This window comes from Somniosus microcephalus, chromosome 2, assembly GCF_052327205.1.
Source record: "Somniosus microcephalus isolate GS21.2 chromosome 2, FLI_Smic_1.0, whole genome shotgun sequence".
In the NCBI taxonomy this organism is placed as follows: Eukaryota; Metazoa; Chordata; class Chondrichthyes; order Squaliformes; family Somniosidae; genus Somniosus; species Somniosus microcephalus.
The window spans coordinates 104787294-104807890 of NC_140988.1; the positions used below are offsets into that span (position 1 = coordinate 104787294).

At 43.5% G+C, this 20597-nt stretch overlaps 1 protein-coding gene across 1 annotated transcript in view; it reads left to right on the forward strand.

Moving 5' to 3' along the window:
• Window positions 1-20597, forward strand: part of tmem131l (transmembrane 131 like) — a 216624-nt gene that overhangs the window by 124526 nt on the left and 71501 nt on the right. The window contains exons 13-16 of the mRNA XM_086012018.1: window positions 737-884; window positions 6665-6835; window positions 9275-9335; window positions 10594-10711. Of these exons, the coding sequence (XP_085868144.1) occupies window positions 737-884; window positions 6665-6835; window positions 9275-9335; window positions 10594-10711 (498 nt within the window). The remainder of the gene's footprint in view (window positions 1-736; window positions 885-6664; window positions 6836-9274; window positions 9336-10593; window positions 10712-20597) is intronic.

Genomic DNA, 20597 nt, shown 5'->3' on the forward strand with positions numbered 1-20597 from the left:
AGGGGTTCACTAAAGTGATACCAGGGATTAGAGGGGTTCACTAAAGTGATACCAGGGATTAGAGGGGTTCACTAAAGTGCTACCAGGGATTAGAGGGGTTCACTGAAGTGATACCAGGGATTAGAGGGGTTCACTGAAGTGATACCAGGGATTAGAGGGGTTCACTAAAGTGCTACCAGGGATTAGAGGGGTTCACTAAAGTGATACCAGGGATTAGAGGGGTTCACTAAAGTGCTACCAGGGATTAGAGGGGTTCACTGAAGTGATACCAGGGATTAGAGGGGTTCACTAAAGTGATACCAGGGATTAGAGGCTTGTATTATGAGCAAAGTTTAGAGAAATTAGAGCTATTATCATTAAAACAGCAAAAGTTAAAAGGAGATCTGACATATGTTCAATATCATGAAGGGGTTCTACGAGGTAAATAAGGGGAAAAAAAACTATTTCCACCGGTTGGCAAATTGTTAACTAGAGGGCAAAAAATTAAATATTGTCACAAGGAAGGGGTTTGGAAAAAGGTTTTAAGACAGAGGGTGGTTAGTACATGGGATATCCTGCCAGAAACCGTGGCGGAAGCAGAATACATCCCTTTCAAAAGGGAAGTGGGTAAATATTTGAGTTAGTGAATGGGATTAATGAGATAGTTTAGAGGTGGGACAGCTCTGGTGGGTCAAATGGCCTGCTCCTGTGCTGTAAAGTTCTCTCCTGTTATTTGCTGTCTTTCTCCTTCATACAGAAACCTTGGACATGATGTTTCAAGCATATTTCAAGTCAAGCCTGGGCACGGATCAGAATTCTGGACAGTCTGGTTTACAAATCACTTCACGTTCAAAGTCCTGATAAGCAATGTTTATGTACCCAAAGAAGCAGCACACTTGTTGACGGTAAAGTTGCTTTAATTTTCTGTTTTTTTAATAAACTTCTGAAGGTGCCAAAATTAATTTGATGTGAAGGTAGTTGCATTGTTCTACAGAATAGGCCCACCTAAAAACAGTGGCGCTGAACAGATGTGTTGTCCATGTGACTCAGTATTGAATTTACAACCTACCTTCTCTAGAATGTAGCTGGGATTCGAGAGAAAGGATTCAGACATTCGGGTGCATGCGTTTTTACTTGTGCACATTCCCTGCACCTGAAAGGTGAGGCCCAAGGCTCCCTCAATATTGGGCCTTAGGCCTCATTTCAATGTAGCCGGCGAGGCGATGAAAGCACGCTGGCGACGAGGAGTGCAAGATTGGTCCACTGCTAATGTTGCAGCAGCCCTCTGGTAAGTGGGTCCCAGGGTTGGGGGTTCGAGGTGGCGTGGGGCCGGAAGCAGCAGCAATGGAGGTGGGGGTCGGTGGCAGCAATCTGTTCCTTTTAATGTGGCGTTGGGAGGAGCAATTCTCCTGGCTCCATAATCAAGTAAGTTACTTACTTTGTTTGGGCCTCGGAGGCAATTCCTCGGCCTGGTTCCCTGTGGCACTGGCTGTCTCAGGCCTCAAATAAGCGTTGGGCCCCTTATATTTTTATATATGCAAAGGTCCTAACGCTTGTTTAAGGCTTGAGTAAAGGACACATTTTTTGTCCTTGCCCAATGTGGCAGGTATTAAATCCGTGTGTTAATGGAGACACGGAATGCAGGAGTTGGTTTAACAAGTCTTTACTGAATGGAGACACTCTGGAAACTGAAACTACAGAAGGCTGCTAGTGCCTTTTATACAGGGGTGGTCACTGCCGGTACTGCAGTCTGAGACCAGTTATTCCCTTAAAGGGACATACACAACAATTCCTCCCCTTTTAGATAAACAGTACATAACATTCATTTAACAACTAAATGATAACTAATTACAATTACGGTTGCTAGATACATTGGTTGAGGTTAAGCAATTAGAAGTTCAGTCTTTGAGGAGGCTTCCTGATTCTGTCTGGGTAACGCCTCTTTGGGGTACCAGGTTCTTCTGGTAAAGTTGAGTCGGGATCAATATCGATGTTTGGTTCATCTGCTTCCAATATCCCCGATTCTGCGGCAGATGCAATTGGTACGTCGGTTTCATCGCCAGGTGTATCAGATCGTGGTGTGGAGTTGACGTTTTCCAGTGACTCTAGAATCTGGTCAGCATGGCATCTTGCAATGCTCTCTCCAACGTCCACGGTATACATGAGAGGTCCTTGCCGTGTACAGATCGTTCCTGGCTGCCATTTCTCTGTGCGGTAGTCCCGGGCCAAAACTGGTTGACCTATCTTAAAACTCCTGGTCGGCCTTTCATTCATATTCTGAAACTGCCTGTTCTCCACATCTCTTCTGATGTTTGGCTTAACCAAATCCAAGTGGCATCGCAGTCTTCGATTGAAGAACATCATGGCAGGAGTTTGGTTGGTAACCGCATGTGCCGCATTCCGGTAGGCAAACAAGAAGTTGTCCACCTTGTGTTGTAGGGGTATATCTTCATTACACATTGCCTTGATAGCCTTCTTGAATGTTTGAACAAACCTCTCGGCCAATCCATTAGTGGCTGGATGATATGGGGCGGATGTGTAATGCTTAACACCATTGTTCTTTAAGAACCTCTGGAACTCTTCAGGCAGAAGCTGTGGTCCATTGTCGGAGCAAATCTGTTCAGGCAGCCCATTCCTGGCGAATATGGTTCGTAAGACTGTGATAGTTTTTTCTGTGGTGGTTGAGGACATTTTTATTACCTCTGGCCACTTTGAATGTGCATCCACCGCAATTAAAAACATCGAGTCCATGAAGGGACCAGCAAAATCAATGTGCACCCTTTGCCATGGAGATGAGGGCCACTCCCATGGATGTAGAGGGGCTTGTGGTGGGGCGTTTTGGACCTTCTGGCATCCTGTACAGCTCTTGGTCATCTCTTCGATTTCTCTATCGATTCCCGGCCACCACACAAACGCTCTAGCTAAGTTCTTCATTTTTACCCCTCCCAGATGACCCTCATGAAGCTCATTGAGCACTCTATCCTTCAATTTGGGTGGAATCACTACTCTGGATCCACACATCAAGGTTCCTCTGCACACTGACAGCTGTTCTCTTCTCGGCGAGAATGCTGGCAGCAGTGGTTCGCCATGTGCTGGCCATCCCTTCACCGTTAAATCATAGACCCGGGAGAGTGTCGGGTCATTTCGTATTTCCTTTTCTATGTTTGCATTCGTCACAGGGAGACATTCGACTATGGTCGAGTGGAATATCTCCATTGGATCCAATGCAAGTTCTTCTTCCACCGTCGGCAACGGTAGGCGCGACAATCCATCAGCATTCCCATGCTGTTTAGTTCCTTTGTACTTGATGTCATATTGGCGTGCCCCGAGGAAAAGGGACCACCTCTGTAGCCGTTGTGCTGTCATTATCGGTACGCCCTTCTGAGGGTTGAAAATGGAGACAAGAGGTTGATGATCAGTTAGTAGAGTAAATTTTTGACCGTGCAGGTAGTGATTGAACTTCGTCACCCCCCACACTAGGCTGAGGGCCTCTCTGTCAATCTGGGTGTAGTTACGCTCGGCTGAAGTTAACGAGCGTGACGCAAAAGCTATCGGCCTCTCTGAACCATCAAGGAATTTATGTGACAGTACCACCCCAATGCCGTAGGGAGACGCATCACACGCCAGTCTTATCGGTAGTGATGGGTTGTAGTGAGCCAATACTTCTCTTGAAGTGATTAAGTCCTTACTCTTCTGAAAGGCCCGCTTACAGTCATTGCTCCATTTCCATGCTACTCCCGTTCGTAGTAGGGCGTTCAGTGGGTGCAGAATTGTGGACAAATTCAGTAAAAACTTATGGTAGTAATTCACCAATCCGAGGAATGACCTCAGTTGCGACACATTTTCAGGCGCTGGGGCCTTAACAACCGCTTCAATTTTGTCAGGGGACTTATGTAACCCCTCTTCATCAATCACGTGGCCACAATACAATATCTGTTTCTTAAAAAACTCGCACTTGGGGCGGTTGGCTCGTAGCCCATGTTCACGTAGTCTAGTGAGCACCTGTTCTAGGTTGTTAAGGTGTTCACTGTCATCTTCACCTGTCACTAGGATGTCGTCCAAGTAACACACAGCCCCCGGAATCCCTTGCAGGACTTGTTCCATCGCTCTTTGCCATATCGCCGGAGCCGATGCTACTCCGAATACCAATCGATGATACTGGTAAAGACCTTTGTGAGTGTTTATCGTGAGATACTTCCTAGAGGATTCTTCAACCTCCATCTGTAAATATGCTTGTGCTAGGTCAATTTTTGTAAAACGCTTCCCTCCAGATAGTGAGGCGAAGATGTCTTCTATCCTTGGAAGAGGATATTGTACTGTGTGAAGGACTGGGTTCACCGTCACCTTGAAGTCCCCACAGATGCGAACCTTCCTTGGCTCCTCAGACTTATTGTTTAACGTTTTCTTCATGACAGGAACGATGGGTGTCGCCCACTCGCTCCAGTCTACCTTAGACAATATGCCTGCATTCTCCAGATTCTCCAGCTCTGCCTCGACGGCTGGGCGAATTGCATATGGTACCGGTCTTGCTTTGAAAAACTTGGGAATTGCATTCTCTTCTATTTTTATCGAGGCGGTTATGCCTTTAAGAGTGCCCAGTTCTTGTTGAAATACCTCTTTGGCGTCAGCTAAGATTGTTGACAATCGTCCAGGAGTGACGTCGTCATCCTTTTTACCAGCCACCGTCCGTGCCTGAATGGAGTGCCAGTCTAAATTTATCTTTCTGATCCATTCACGTCCCAATAACGGTGGTCCACCATCTTGCAGAATGTAGAGATACAATTTCCGTATTTTCTTGCCGTTGTATTCGACAGGCACCCTTATTTTTCTTCTGGGGTATACTTTTTGCCCCGTATACGTCCTCAAGACAATGGATGTCTCTCTCAAGGGTATGTGTGAGAATAGCCGCTCGTAGTCTCGTCGATTCATGACGGTTAGAGCTGATCCTGTATTCAATTCCATTTTGACTTGGGACCCTGCTATCGTGAGGGTGACCCAAATGGTTTGGTGATCCTCTTTTGCGATTACGTTGTGAAGTTTGAGACAGCTTAGTCTCTTGTTCCCGGATTCACTATCGCTCATCTGGTCTTCGGAACTACTGTCCATCATCTTTTGTACTTTCCTGTACGGTTCCTTAGTAGCCTTTTTGTTGTCGTTGGTCTTCTTTTCAGACCTGCAAACTCGTGCAATGTGTCCCATCTTTCCGCATTGCCTGCATATTTTGTCCTTGGACCAGCAGTCCTTCTGGTCATGGTTTGTTCTGCCGCAGCGATAACATTTTGCAAATCCCCGTGTCATTTCGTGGGTGTCGTATTCCTGTGGCTTTTGTTGTATTTCCGCAGCTCCCCTTGCTGCTGCTTCGTACGATACTGCCACGCTGAAAGCCTTATCTAGCGTCAGCTCTTTCTCTGAGAGTAACCTCTTCTGGGTTCCTTCACTCAGGAGTCCACAGACAAATTTGTCCCGTAAGGTATCTGCCAGTCCTGCTCCGAACTGGCAGTGCTTTGATAGCTTGCGTAGTTCCGTAAGGTAATCAGCATTGCTCTCATTTTTATGCTGATTTCTCCTGTGGAATTTAAATCTTTCTGCTATCAGCAGCGGTGTAGGATTTAGGTGTTCCTGTAGGATAGCAACAATTTCGTTAAAACTCTTCGCCTTCGGTTTGGCTGGAGTAATCAGGTCCTGCAATAGGCCGTACGTTCTTGCGCCCATTAAATTTAGCAATACCGATGCCTTTTTCTCCTTGGCTATTTCGTTTGCCTCGCAATATACCTCGACTCTTTCCACATACGTGGTCCAGTCTTCTATAGCATTATCGAAGGCAGTGATATCGCCAGTCTTTGGCATCTTGAAAATCTAAGATGGTGCCTCCCGCGCTTTGCCTTCTTCCCCGATTTAACAAAATGGCGCCTCCCGCGCTTTTCCTTCTTCCACGCCGAGTTAAGATGGCGCCTCCCGCGCTTTCCCGCCGCTGCCGCTGCTGTCAATGCCGCTCTCCGCGATTAGCTGGGAAACCACAGACCGGAGAACCAAGCCTGGCTCTTGACAGTCTCTCCTGCAAGTTTTCAATCCGATGATTTGGAGGGCGGTTGCCCACGGTTGACGCCCGTTTCTCGAGTTTCTGTGGATTATTTTTTTATTTCTCTCTCTTCTGGCTTCGACCGTCACTAACGTTGTCTGAGGTGCTGCCGAGTTGCAGGTAAGTTCGTTTCTTACTCGTCGCCAGTATTAAATCCGTGTGTTAATGGAGACACGGAATGCAGGAGTTGGTTTAACAAGTCTTTACTGAATGGAGACACTCTGGAAACTGAAACTACAGAAGGCTGCTAGCGCCTTTTATACAAGGGTGGTCACTGCCGGTACTGCAGTCTGAGACCAGTTATTCCCTTAAAGGGACATACACAATAGCAGGTGACGCACATCTGGCCAGAAATGTGCGCACACTTCCCGCCCACCATATTGGCACCTTGATAGTCGAAGTAGTGCCCAAAATACAGGTGCTGCATGGAACAATTTCAAGGCCACTGTTTTAAGAAAAGTTTTTTTTTTTTAAAGTAGGTAGATTGAGTTGCTTTACGGCAAAATAAAAAATCACTAAAACAATGTTAAAGCTAACAGAATATCAGGCTGGTGGTGTGAAATATATAATGTGTTGCTGTCAACTCATGTATTTAATATTTTTCAGCTTTTGAATTTTACTGGTCCAGTGACACTCATTCCAGGTTGCTGGCACATCTTGTCACTACAGTTTAAAGCTGGGCGAACACCTGTAACCTTAAACACGCACCTGCTAATAATAACCGGGGCAGGATTAACATTTGAGCTGCCTTTGCAGCTCTGCTCAATTCACGTGCAGGTACATATTCAACGTTTGACCATCTGTAAATCATTTAATCAGAATGATAACTAATCTAATGCAATATTACAGATTTTATCATGTATAAAAACATTTTTTTAATCCATGTCTAAATCAGAATGGCTTTTCATTTGAAGTTTATCCTGAAAAGTAGTGCAGCTATACTTTGTTTTTGCATTTTGTTCAAAGCACACCGTTAAAATAAAGAAGTGCATTCTTTATTGTTGTGCTATACTTGAATAAAAAAAATTCCTAAATTCTAACACCGACATCAATGAGTTTGGCCACTCTCAATCCAGTTCTTCGGGCATGAGCCAATAGCACAAAACTGCTAAATTGGCAGCTCATTCTGATGCCACAGGCTGGTTGATTTTAGAAAATGGAAAATGAATCTTCATTCCTGTTTTCATTGTGATTGCACACCAAGAAGTTTTAATACACCACCACCTCCAAGTTCCCCTCCAAGTCACACACCATCCTGACTTGGAAGTACTGTATATCGCCGATCCTTCATCATCGCTGGGTGCAGTGCAGTAAGATGTATTCTTCAGAGGTTGGAACTGTGGCACATTATTGGGGCAGAGTAGAAGGAGTTTTACTCTGCAGCTAACTGCTCAGGTATCCAGTGAAGCTTGATGGAGGCATTGGATGATTAAATTGGAATATGCGCTACGCTCCAGTGCCAATATCCCTCAACACAATGAACAAAATCATACAATGTTAGAAAATAGGGCTTGATGATAAACAACTGTAGCAATGTCCTTTAAAAAATTTTTTTTTAATTTTGAGCATCGGTTTATTTATCAAAACTTGCATATCTAGAAGAAATGCTATTACAGGATTTTACAAGACTAAAGCAGTAGAACATAAGGTGTTGCCAAACCAGAAGAAAATTGTCTGGATAGAAATTTAGCAGCATGGGCAAGAGATCTTCATTCCTGTTTTCATCGTGATTGCACACCAAGAAGTTTTAATACACCACCACTAAGTTCCCCTCCAAGTCACACACCATCCTGACTTGGAAGTATATCGCCGAGCCTTCATCATCGCTGGGTCAAAATCCTGGAACTCCCTCCCTATTAGCACTGTGGGAGTACCTTCACCACGTGGACTGCAGCGGTTCAAGAAGGCGGCTCACCACCACCTTCTCAAGTGCAATTAGGGATGGGCAATAAATGCTGGTTTTGCCAGCGACGCCCACATCCCATGACCGAATAAAAAAAAAAAGTCTTGATTGCTCAGACTGTAGTAGTGGAGAGCATTGGATGGCCGCTATGATAAACTCTCAACATTTGGAAATTGAACCAAATACATCAGAATCTGCTAATTTAACAGTAATTAGAAGGAAACAAAACATAATATAAACATTTAAATTCAGCAATCCCATGCTCCCAGAATTGAGCACTCTAAATAGTCCAGATCAGACAAAGCTACGAGAATGCAACTCTGGTTCTGCACTCCACTTGATCTAAATTTACCATTGTAGCTGTGTGTTTTGTTTAATCTCTCGCCCCCAAGACTCTCCTTTATTACAGCTGGTCACTTTCCTGCTCATCCAGTGTTGGTCTTCCTGCATCACTTTTCTACAAGTGTTATTTGAAGTTCCAAGTCTATTTACCTTGGATCTATCATTTGGACATCACCGACTAATACTGCATTGCATTTCTTGTATTTACCTTTTGGAAGAAATAACTTGCATATTGCCTTATCACATCCTCAGGATGTCCCAGAGCACTTCACAACCAGTGAGCAAGTGTAGTCACTGTTATGTAGACACAAACAGCAGCTAATTTGCACACAGCAAGGTCCTACAAACAGCTTAATTGTCATTTATATCATTGCTGTTTTGGTGGCATTGGTTGGGGGATAAGTATTGACCAGATCATTGGGAGAACTTCCCTGCTTATCCTCATAGTGCCATGGATCCTTTTGGCCCACCTGAACAGGCAGAAAGGATCTTGGAATAACATCTCATCCAAAAGCTTGCAGCACTTCACTCAGTACTGCAATGAAGTGTAAACCTGGATTATGTGCTCAAGTCTGGGAATTGGATTTGAATCAACAACCCTCTGACTCAGAGGTGTGAGTACTACACTGAGCTAAGTTACCAGAAAGTCAATCCCCCCCCCCCAATACACCATGCTCTGTTTCTGGAGACTCGCTGTAGTGAATTGGAAATCCTGGCTTTTGTTGCCTTGTTACTTTTGTAGATTACTCTTACCTATAAAATTGTTATGCATCAGGTCATGAAGTCTCTTACCATACGTTAAGAAGTGAGTCCTTAACTACCCTCACCAATTCTCTAATTAACACTGCTGAAGGAACACCACAAGTGAAATCATGAAACACTGCTTTTAACTTTTTTTTAAGATTATAGCCGTCAACTTTTTTTTCCCCAAGTATTGAATCTGCTAAAATAGTTTTGCTTTTTGTGAACAGGGGAAGGTATATTCTGATTCAGTCCTGCAGTGTGGTGTATACTGTTATCTGGGGGCAAAAGGTAAGAACAGAACGATGTTCATATTTCAAGTGTATATTTATATTGACTTGGGGTGGGGGGGGGGGGTGAGGGGGAATCTGCTTAAATGAATGGCCTGCTTGCCAACACAACTTCATTTTATTGGGCTGTTCGCCTATACAATATTCCTCCCTCATTTTGCCCTTGTGTTCAAACCAGCAGAGTTATTGACGCATCAAATCATGCAGACTGCTGTCGTCTGGCAGTTGATCCTCCAAACTCCAGAACAAATTGGCTGCTCCAATTTAATTTCAGCCGTTCAGTCAGTTGTGATGTTCTGCTGGCATGTTGATGTAAAATACTGCAATAACTTAACAGCGGAATTCAGAGAATCTGTTAATTCAGGAGGCAACGTCAAGTCAAGACCCAGCGGACTAAAGCTGACTGAAATGTGATTGGAGAGTCTGGAAAGGTGTTGGAATCTGGGAGATTCAGAATCTCACTGCCTAGGCTTATTCTGTTTCTTTAAGCCATTTTGCAGATGCAAGAATAGAGGTTGTGCAATGATTTATTTATTTATCATGTATTTGCTTAAGTGGGCTGTGATTTATAACATGGGCATTATGCAGCTCTCATTGGAGAGTCAAAACATATCTGGATATTTGAGAGCAGCAATAGCTGCCTGTATGCTTGTCCCCAGAGTTAGCTTTTGACATATCAAAATGCATAAAAGCGTTGTTTGCGTGTGAAATTAATCTAGTAAAACTTACTCACAGGCAATGAGTGAGTTTGAGCCGCAGCCAAGAGGGTCAACTAGCACGCTTTCTCCACAAGTTCAAACAGCACTGCTTCTGTATACTTTTTACTTTCTGATTGGGTGATGAATAGTCGATTTGAGTAAATTTTAAAATAACACATCATGCTTACAAAGTAATCTTGTAGGCAGTCCTCTTGTAAGCTTTGTCAAATTTGTATCCCCTTTTGATTTAGAAAATAATACTTCTAAATCAAGATAATGACTCCAAATAAAGGACATTTTAAAAAGAAAGTTTATGTTAGCGTATCCTGCAAAATTGTGCTGGTTAAAACATTGCATGATGTATATTGGGTAGGGCATCTGTAATTATCTCCCTTGGAAGTAGGACACACTAATATTTCACTGTCTAATGATGAAGCATAATTGCTCCATAGACTAGGATAACAAGAAACCTCTAATGTGAGGGATGCAAACAGAATTCAAGTTTTATCTGATGCTCACAGGCATGATGCTGTTTATTAAATTAATCCCTGTGTCTTTCAGCTGCTGTGCACTGGCATAATAGTCTTTCTCTGGAATCCTCTTCCTGGAAAGTTGATTCTGAACTGGGTTTGGATTTACGACATAAGTGGCAGCAAATGAGAGAGAAGGGAGAGAACAGGTAAAACCAACAGGTCGACACTGTGCTAAAAATATAAAGAATAGTGTATACCTGGGAGCAATGTTCCCTCTAATTTTTTTTGTACTGAGCGGGCCACGAACTCCTTTGAGCGCGGCCTTTTTGTCTATGGGCAAATTTTACAGCTTCTTTTGCAACAATACTGGCAACAACAGCAACCACTTAAAAGCATATATACAGCAATGCCATATTGCCACCCCACCGTCTCATCATGAGAGAATCGGACCAACTCTTCAAAAGAAATCATGAAATCAGCTGCTCTTTTTTGGTTTATAAACCTCATTAGTAACTTTATTTAATCCTTAACAGCTTACCGCTCTTACAAAAACTATTACATGTGTCTCGTGTTAGAATTTGCTCTGTCAACTGTCCCTTCAAAGTTAATCATAACACCTCGGGGCCATTGTCCGATCAGGATATGCTAATATTGGAGATTAGTTGAGACACTGGTGAAGTAAGAAGAACCAGAAGGGTCCCATGTGAGATGTTAATAGCATTGTTCTGGCCAATCTGCTAACACATTAGCAACTATTAGCAAGGTCGCATTAACTATCTGGGATTGTCGAGGTCATCTCCTGTTCCTTTCTAAATTCAGGCTGTAAACATCAGTTTAAATTCATTAGCAGTTAAACCATCAGTGGCCATTATAAAAGGTCTGAAGGTTTGGTGAGAAGGTACTTCGCTTCAATATACATTCTGGTCATCATGTGATGTGACTCCTTAAAGTCCAACACCTATGGAAGCCAAGCTCAATTGCCTTGGGACTACCTCTTCTCCTTTAACCTCCTGAAACCCCACCTCTGACCAAGCCTTTGGTCACCCAATCCTAATATCCCCTTCTTTTGGCTTTGTGTGCATTTGCACCTGATCATGACTCTGTGAAGCACCCTGGAGTGTTTTCCACGTTAATGGTGCTATATAAATGCAAGTTATTTTGAATAAACAGCAAGTCTGAACAGTTCTACGGTAAATAGCCCTTACCCTGCTGACTAAACCGTATCTGTAGTTATAAAACAAGTGTACTGTGCAGAGCAGAGCAAGGTTTCCCCTTTTGCACTACGGAATGATCTGAGCATTACTGGCCTGCAATCCACTGACTGAAGCTTGAAGTTTGTTTTGCCTCATTTTCCCGGACGATAATATATATTAAAATTCTGCCAAACTCTTTTGTGAACTGTTGATCTTTGACTCGTTTGGGATTTGTTTAACACCACTCAGATGTTAGCTGCTCAGTGTGTTTGTGCAGTACTAAACTGTACTGATAGATTTGGAAGCTACTGCTTTTTAATAAATGTGCACAGCAGATCAGACAGCGTGGGGAGAGAGACTTTCTGTATTAACTGGAGGCAAAACCCCAGGGTGACCGCGAGCTGATCCTCTAGCCAACTTCTTCCTGCTTGTTTGCTGACACCTTCACTTGCTCCTCTCATTCATGCTGTGTGTTTACTTCACTGCTTCCTGCTCTAAATCTAACTCTACACCTTACCCCAGAGTGAATATTCCTGGATTGTTGCTTGCTGCAGATATAGCGATTGATGTTGCATCATGCAAGATGAATGAGCTTCCACCCTCAAGACCTGCTAGCTGATGCTGCTTAGCTGTGCCAACGGAAACACAATGGGGAAGAAAGCATCTATTGCAATCTGTGAAACATTACTTGTAAACACATTTTGGTAGCCAGCGCATGTCGTGCTGTGGTGCCTGGTTGAGTTGCATACGGATAGAATACATGGGAATCAAACGCTGCAAGAACGGGTACTAACCTCCAGATAGAGGATGGCTACCCTTGTGCCCTTCTTCAATGGACCCCACAAAGTGGTGGCTTGCTCTATCCAGAATGAGCTCCTCCAGGTAGCTTTGAGGTGGAGGTTGGCTGTGCTGCTCTAATTGACAATTCTTCCTTCTGTGGTCCTCTTTATCTGGCAATCATGAGTTTGGTGAAGTGCTGCTGTTTAATGAGCCCTGCCTTAGATGTGCAATTGGCCACTACTACAAGCAAGAGTGCAAGACTTCCAGTGTGCAAGTGGTTATTGAGGGAGTCCCCCAGCCCCAATGTTATCAGGCCCGCAGGAGCGGGCTTTAATGCGCAGGCGCAGAGTGTGATTCAGTCATTTATGCGTTTGTACAGAGTTCGGGAAAAGACAGAGGTGTGGAAACCTTCAGAGATATCTTCAAGGCTGCCGCTCATCCACAAAGCAGCACAAACTCACGGATTCAGAAACAACCCATAGAAGGAGAATCAAAAATAAGCACAACCAGAGAAACCTGTAATACTTGCAGCCCAGGGAAAAGGCACCAGCGTGCTTTGGCTCTGTGGCTTAGTTGGTTAACGTGCCTACCTTATAAACAGGAGATCCTGGGTTTAACTCCCAGCAGGGCCTTGCTTTAATTTATAATTTATGAATTTTAGCAACAAAATAACACGGGTCTGTGATTGTTTGGGAGCCAACAAGGCAAGAATTTCAGATGGGCTGTTTGAAATTTCCACTTCGTGTGCAGACAGTTCTCTCGTAGAATGTGCCTGTAACATGTTAACGCAAGAGCACATTTTTGTCCATGGTATTTCAAAACCGATTTAGGGAAATTGGCCTGAGAAACACTCCCTTGTGTGTCGCTACTTGAAAAGGTGGGCGATATTCTAATAATTGAAACCCAGAACCTTACCATCGAGATTTTTGAAGAACTAGACAATAGAACAATAGAAAGACACAGGGTCGGCGATGGGATCCAAATTTCATCAAGCAAAAAGTGTTAGTTCAATTGGGTGTCCTTTTAATAAGTAACACAGAATCCACGTCTCAAAAAAAGCCCTAGTCCCGGAGCCTGTGTGTTGAAGCCCGCCCGAAGACATTGGAAGTGGGACTGGGACTCGTCACTTGGAGGGAACCCGCTCCTGCTATGTTTAGTGTGCGGCGCCGCGCAACTTAGGGGGAACATAACTGGGAGTGATTTACAGTACAGTAATTCCGTTATAACAACAGAAAGTGCTGGAAAAACTCAGCAGGCCAGGCAACATCCGTGGAGAGAAAATAGAGTCGACGTTTCGGGTGAACCCTTTTTCAGCATCTGCAGTATTTTGCTATCGTACAGTAATTCAGTTGTTGGATTTGGATGGCCTTACTCTTCTAGTTTATGGTCACTATGCCAATCCCAAGATTAGAATTAGTTTTGAATTTGTTTCATAGCTTCTGTTACACAAAAACAAATCTTTTGTATAATAGTAAAAAGCAATATAATTAGTACCGTTTCATTGAAAGACCAATCTCTGTTGGTTACTAGAAAACAGCATGCTGAGGGTATATACATTAAAATTCACTGCAGAGATTTAAGTGTTCTGTGATCTCACTAGTGAGATAAAGTAGTTCAGAAATACTTTGCCCAGTTTGAAATGGGAACTGCAATCATGAACAGATTTTTATTCATTAGTGTAGACTTAATTGCATTTTAAATTTTAATTGCTAGTGCTGTTGCAGGGGGTGGGGGTGTTTAAACTAACTTGGCAGTGGGATGGGATACGACGTGGAGCTATAGTAGGGGTGATGCACAGCCAAATATAGAGGAGAAAACAAGTCGGTCTGGAAGGCAGAGCAAATACGTAACGGCACAAGGTAGTATGGCAAGGCTGGATGGCATTTATTTTAATGCAAGGAGTCTTGTGAGTAAGGCAGATGAATTGAAGGTGTTGCTGAACACATGGGAGTATGATATTGTTGCTATCACAGAGACATGGTTGAGCGAGGGGCAGGACTGGCAGCTCAATATTCCGGGGTATAGAATCTTCAGGCGAGACAGAGGGGGGTGTAAAAGAGGAGGGGGTGTCGCAATATTAATCAAGGAGTCAATTACTGCTGTAAGGAGGGATGATATCTTAGCAGGTTCCTCTAATGAGGCCATATGGGTAGAACTTAAAAACAAAAAGTGGCCAAGCACTTTGCCGGGAGTGTACTATAGGCCCCCAAACAGTCAGGGGGAGATAGAGGAACAGATATGTAGGCAAATCTCAGAAGTGTAGAAATAATAGGGTAATAATACTGTAGTAGGGGATTTCAACTTCCCCAATATTAACTGGGATAGTCTGAGTGTGAAAGGCTTAGAGGGTGCGGAATTCTTAAAGTGCATCCAGGAGAGCTTTTTGAAAGTCCTACAAGAGAGGGGGCGGTACTGGACCTGATTCTAGGGAATGTAGCCGGGCAAGTGGTAGAAGTGTCAGTAGGAGAGCATTTTGGTGACGGTGACCATAATTCGGTGAGATTTAAGGTAGTCATGGAAAAGGACAAAGATGGACCTGAAATAAAGGTTCTAAATTGGGGGAAGGCCGATTTTAATATGACAATGCAGGATCTGGCCAAAAGTGGACTGGGATAAGCTGCTTGTAGGAAAATCCACATCAGAGCAGTGGGAGTCTTTCAGAAAGGAAATGGAGAGAATACAACGCCAACATGTTCCCGTAAAGGTCAAGGGTGGGACCAACAAGCCCAGGGAACCCTGGATGTCAAGGGATATACAAGAATGGATTAGGAAAAAAAGGGAGGTTTTTGGCAGTTACAAAGTAATAAAAACAGTGGAAGCCCCTAGAGAAGTATAGAAAGTGCAGGGGGGTACTTAAAGAAATTAGGAGAGCGAAGAGGGGGCATGAAAAAACACTGGCGGGGAAAATAAAGGAAAATCCCATGGTGTTTTATAAGTATGTTAAAGGCAAGAGGATAACCAGGGAAAGAGTAGGGCCCATTAGGGACCAAAGTGGCAATCTGTGTGTAGAGCCGGAAGATGTAGGTGAGGTTTTAAATGAATATTTTGCATCTGTGTTCACTATGGAGAAGGACGATGTAGGCATAGAAATCAGGCAGGGGGATTGTGATATACTTGAACAAATTAGTATTGCGAGGGAGGAGGTACTAGTAGTCCGAGCGGGCTTAAAAGTGGATAAATCCCCAGGCTCAGACGAGATGTATCCCAGGCTGCTGTGTGAGGCAAGGGAGGAGATTGCAGGGGCTCTGACACAAATTTTCAGAACCTCTCTGAATACAGGAGAGGTGCCAGAGGACTGGAGGACAGCTAATGTAGTACCATTATTCAAGAAGGGTAGTAGGGATAAAACAGGGAATTACAGGCCAGTGAGCCCAACATCAGTGGTAGGAAAATTATTGGAAAAAATTCTAAGGGACAGAATTAGTCTCCACTTGGAGAGGCAAGGATAGTCAGCATAGCTTTGTCAGGGGGAGATCATGTCTAACCAATTTGATTGAATTTTTTGAGGGGGCGACTAGGCGTGTGGATGAGGGTAGTGCAGTTGATGTAGTCTACATGGACTTCAGTAAGGCTTTTGACGATGTCCCACATGGGAGACTGGTCAAGAAGGTAAGAGCCCATGGGATCCAGGGCAATTTGGCACATTGGATCCAAAATTGGCTTAGTGGCAGGAGGCAGAGAGTGATGATCGAAGGTTGTTTTTGTGACTGGAAGCCTGTGTCCAGTGGTGTACCGCAGGGATCGGTGCTGGGTCCCTTGCTGTTTGTAGTGTACATTAATGATTTAGATATGAATGTAGGAAGTATGATCAGTAAGTTCGCAGATGACACAAAAATTGGTGGAGTGATAAATAGCGAGGAGGGAAGCCTCAGGCTACAGGACGATATAGACGGGTTGGTCAGATGGACAGAACAGTGGCAAATGGAATTTAACCCTGAAAAGTGTGAGGTGATGCATTTTTGGAGGACTAACAAGGCAAGGGAATACACAATGAATGGTAGGACCCTAGGAAGGACAGAGGGTTAGAGGTGTGCATGTACATAGATCCCCGAATGCAGCAGGATAGGTAGATAAGGTGGTTAAGAAGGCATATGGGATACTTGCCTTCATTAGCTGAGGCATAGAATATAAGAGCAGGGAGGTTATGATGGAGGTGTACAAAATGCTAGTTAGGCCACAGCTGGAATACTGTGTGCAGTTCTGATCGCCACACTATAGGAAGGATGTGATTGCATTGGAGAGGGTGCAGAGGAGATTCATCAGGATGTTACCTGAACTGGAGCACTTCAGCTATGAAGAGAGACTGGACAGGCTGGGGTTGTTTTCCTTAGAAACATAGAAGATAGGAGCAGGAGTAGGCCATTCGGCCCCTCGAGCCTGCTCCGCCATTCAATGAGATCATGGCTGATCATCCAAATTCAGTACCCTGTCCCTGCCTTCTCCCCATATCCCTTGATCCCTTTAGCCTTAAGAAATATATCCAACTCCTTCTTGAATATATTTAATGAATTGGCCTCCGCTGCCTTTTGTGGCAGAGAATTCCACAGGTTCACCACTCTCTGGGTGAAGAAATTCCTCCTCATCTCAGTCCTAAATGGCTTAACCCTTATCCTTAGACTATGACCCCTAGTTCTGGACTCCCCGGCCATCGGGAACATCCTTCCTGCATTAGTCTGTCCAGGCCTGACAGAATTTTATAGGTTTCGATGAGATCCCCTCTCAATCTTCTAAACTCCAGTGAGTATAAGCCCAATCGACACAATCTCTCCTCATACGTCATTCCTGCCATCCCAGGTATCAGCCTGGTGAATCTTCGCTGCACTCCCTCCATGGCAAGAACATCCTTCCTCAGATAAGGCGACCAAAACTGCACACAATACTCAAGGTGCGGTCTCACCAAGGCCCTGTACAACTGCAGCAAGACATCCTTGTTCCTGTACTCGAACCCTCTTGCTACGAAGGCCAACATACCATATACTTAGAGCAGAGAAGGCTGAGGGGGGACCTGATTGAGGTGTACAAAATTATGGGGGGCGTAGATAGAAAGGAACTTTTCCCCTTAGAAGGGTCAATAACCAGGGGGCATAGTTTCAAGGTGAGTGGTTTTGAGGAAAAACTTTTTCACCCAGAGGGTGTTTGGAATCTGGAACTCACTGCCTGAAAGGGTGGTAGAGGCAGGAACCCTCAACATTCAAGAAGCATTTAGATGAGCACTTGAAACGCCATAGCATACAAGGCTATGGACCAAGTGCTGGAAAATGGGATTAGAATACACAGGGCTTGATGGCCGGCACAGACACGATGCGGTGAAGGGCCTCTTTCTGTGCTGTATAACTCTTAAGACTCTAAATAGCATGAAGAATATGTGTTACTGTAAAGTGAGAGTGACCAAGGTTAATGGGATGTTGACGGGTAGCTGAATGTCCATGCCGCTAGTAGAACATTTTCTATGCCTTTTTAATTTAGTTTACCTGCAGTGACTATATTAATCATCCCATTACAGAACGTGTATTTTAAACAAAAGTCACAAACTGCAAAAAAAAATGAGAAGCTGATATTTTAGTGAAATAACACTGGAGTATGATATTTGTAGTTTTTTTGGCAAATGTGGATCACTATAAAGGACAAATATATGCCCAAAATCATGAGCATTGTGAAGTTAGTTAAAAATCAAAGCCATGTTTTATTTTTAAAAGAAGTTTCCTAGCGTTTTATTCTGAAATCAGTTTTACTTTATGTTCAGATTGTGGTGATCATGTGCACTGATTTTAATTCAAGGGCTAGCCAAAAACATAATGGGCCAGTAATTCCTGTCGGGGGCTTGCCGCGCGTGCAAGCCCCCGATGTGCGCTCACCCTGCGCGCCGACATCTGAAATCTGGCCCGCAGTGGATTTCCTGTCAGTGGCCAGGTTCTGATCCCGGCGCGCTGTGCTAACCTGACCCAGCGGCGTAGTTAGTGCGATGTGCCGGCTGGGATCAGGTGAGCACTGTTCAGCCAATCAGGGGAGGGGAAACTTCATTCATAAGTTTGATAGTAAAGACTGTCAAACTCATGAAAAGTACTGCACCCCAAAACACTACTTGAACTTTAAATAAAATTTTAAAAAGTATCACAATAATTAAATTAACTATGAATAACTTTAAAAAAAACTATTTTAAACAATTAATCAAATTTTTGAAAAAAATAAATTAAAAAAAAATAGGGTCTAAAACTAAACTTACCTTACTGTAGATTCTTTAAAAATAATAAACCTGTGGGGGGAAAAAAAAATTCTAAATTGTACTAAAAGACCACTTACCTGTAAAACGAAGTACTTACGTGTGGTTTTTCAATGCGTAAAAACCGGAGGCCTTTACACATGCGCAAATCTGTAAAAATACAGGAAATCCAAGTCGCACGCGCTGCCCGATACCGCGCATGCGTTCAGCCTCTTAACCCCTTGGGTCAGAGGACAGGAAATGCCGGTTTTCAGCGCATGCGCTGTGCATGCTGAAAACCGACAATTCCTCCTGGCACACGCGTGAGTACCCCGTCCTTACGCGTTGTGACAGGAATTACTGGGCCAATGAAAGTATACCCCTCTGTTTAAAAAAGAGACTATTGGATACATCAAATTTTTGTAGTATTTACATTTAAGCGGCACCACCTACTGGCTGAGATGTGGGACTGCAAAAAATGCCTCTAGCTCAGCATTTAATAGAGAAAATGTTATTTTTGTTCTTCATAATCGGGCTTACTGATTTACAATGTCTGAATCGCATTTTGTGACTTTCCTACATGGGGTTTTGGGGATTGTTCCGTGGTATTCTGCCCATGCAAGCTATAAAGCAGTGACTTTGGTCAATAATGTATACAATGGCACCTGATGAGAGGTGGAACCTGGATAATGCTCACATTTCAATCTCTGTTCTAATCAGATATCAATAAGTTCCTGGAAACTGGAGGTAGTGCCCAGATTTCATTGATTGCTAATGTACATTAATGGTTATTTAAGCCAATCCTGACTTCACCCTTTCTTCCACCCCCCCCCCCCCGGCCCACCGCCAAACACCATGGACATGACACATTTTGAGATATGACACTACAGACATTGACTGAATGTAAGACTTAATTATCAGTAATGAATTGAAAGATAATTTTACAACAGTCTGCGATATGTTCCAACCATTGCATCATCATGAGTCGACCTCCATTTTTCCCCCCCTGCACTATGGAAACTTTTGGGGTGTGATAGCCTGGGATGCAAGGGCAGCTTTTGAGATCGACTCGGTTTAGAGGTTCAATGGACACGAGACACAAAACTCTTAATTACTGGTGAATTTGATGTGGCATCACAATGAGTTGGAAGATGCACTGTTTTATAATGAGAGGAGCATTATACCATATAAAAAAAAGCAAGTGCAAATGTGATACAAAAGGGAGGCTAGAAAACAATTTTTCATTGAGAGGGCGGTTAGAGATTCAAATTTACTGCTCTTGTGCTTTTGAAGCAGAGTTCATAAATTCTTTCAATAGATAATTAGTTCTTTGAAAAAGGAATACTGCTGAAGGGTACAGGGAGCAAGCAGGAAAATGCGATTCGACTAGGTAGCTCATGTTAAGTAAACCACCTATGTCCACTAGATTGGCTTGTTTCTGTACTGCAACATTCTATAATTTTATGTCTCAACAGCGAGAACTTTCCGGGTTTGTGACTGAAATCGGCCTCTGGATTTAGCAGTCAGGTTTATTAAGCTGCTTTTATATTGTAACTCAGATTCTGGGAGCCTGGTGTCCTTGAGTCAACTCCAGGAATTTATTATGTTGATAAATCAGGTCATTCAAAGCCTGGTGACAGACTTGTCGACTCTGCCTAAAAAAAATAGATTCAATAACATCGGTGCCGGGTTCCTGAATTTGAATTAAAAGAACAATATGAAAACAGTTTTAGACTGTTCCAAGGAATGGTTCTGTAATATTTCTCCAGTCTGTGTGTTTTTTAGTCCCATGCTGTGAAATGTAGCCTACTTATATTTTTTGGTGGTTTCCACAGCACTTGAACAACACCAACCATACTTGGGTATCCAATAGTTTCAGAAGTCAAGATTTTCAAGTAGCCAAGGGATATACAGGCCAAC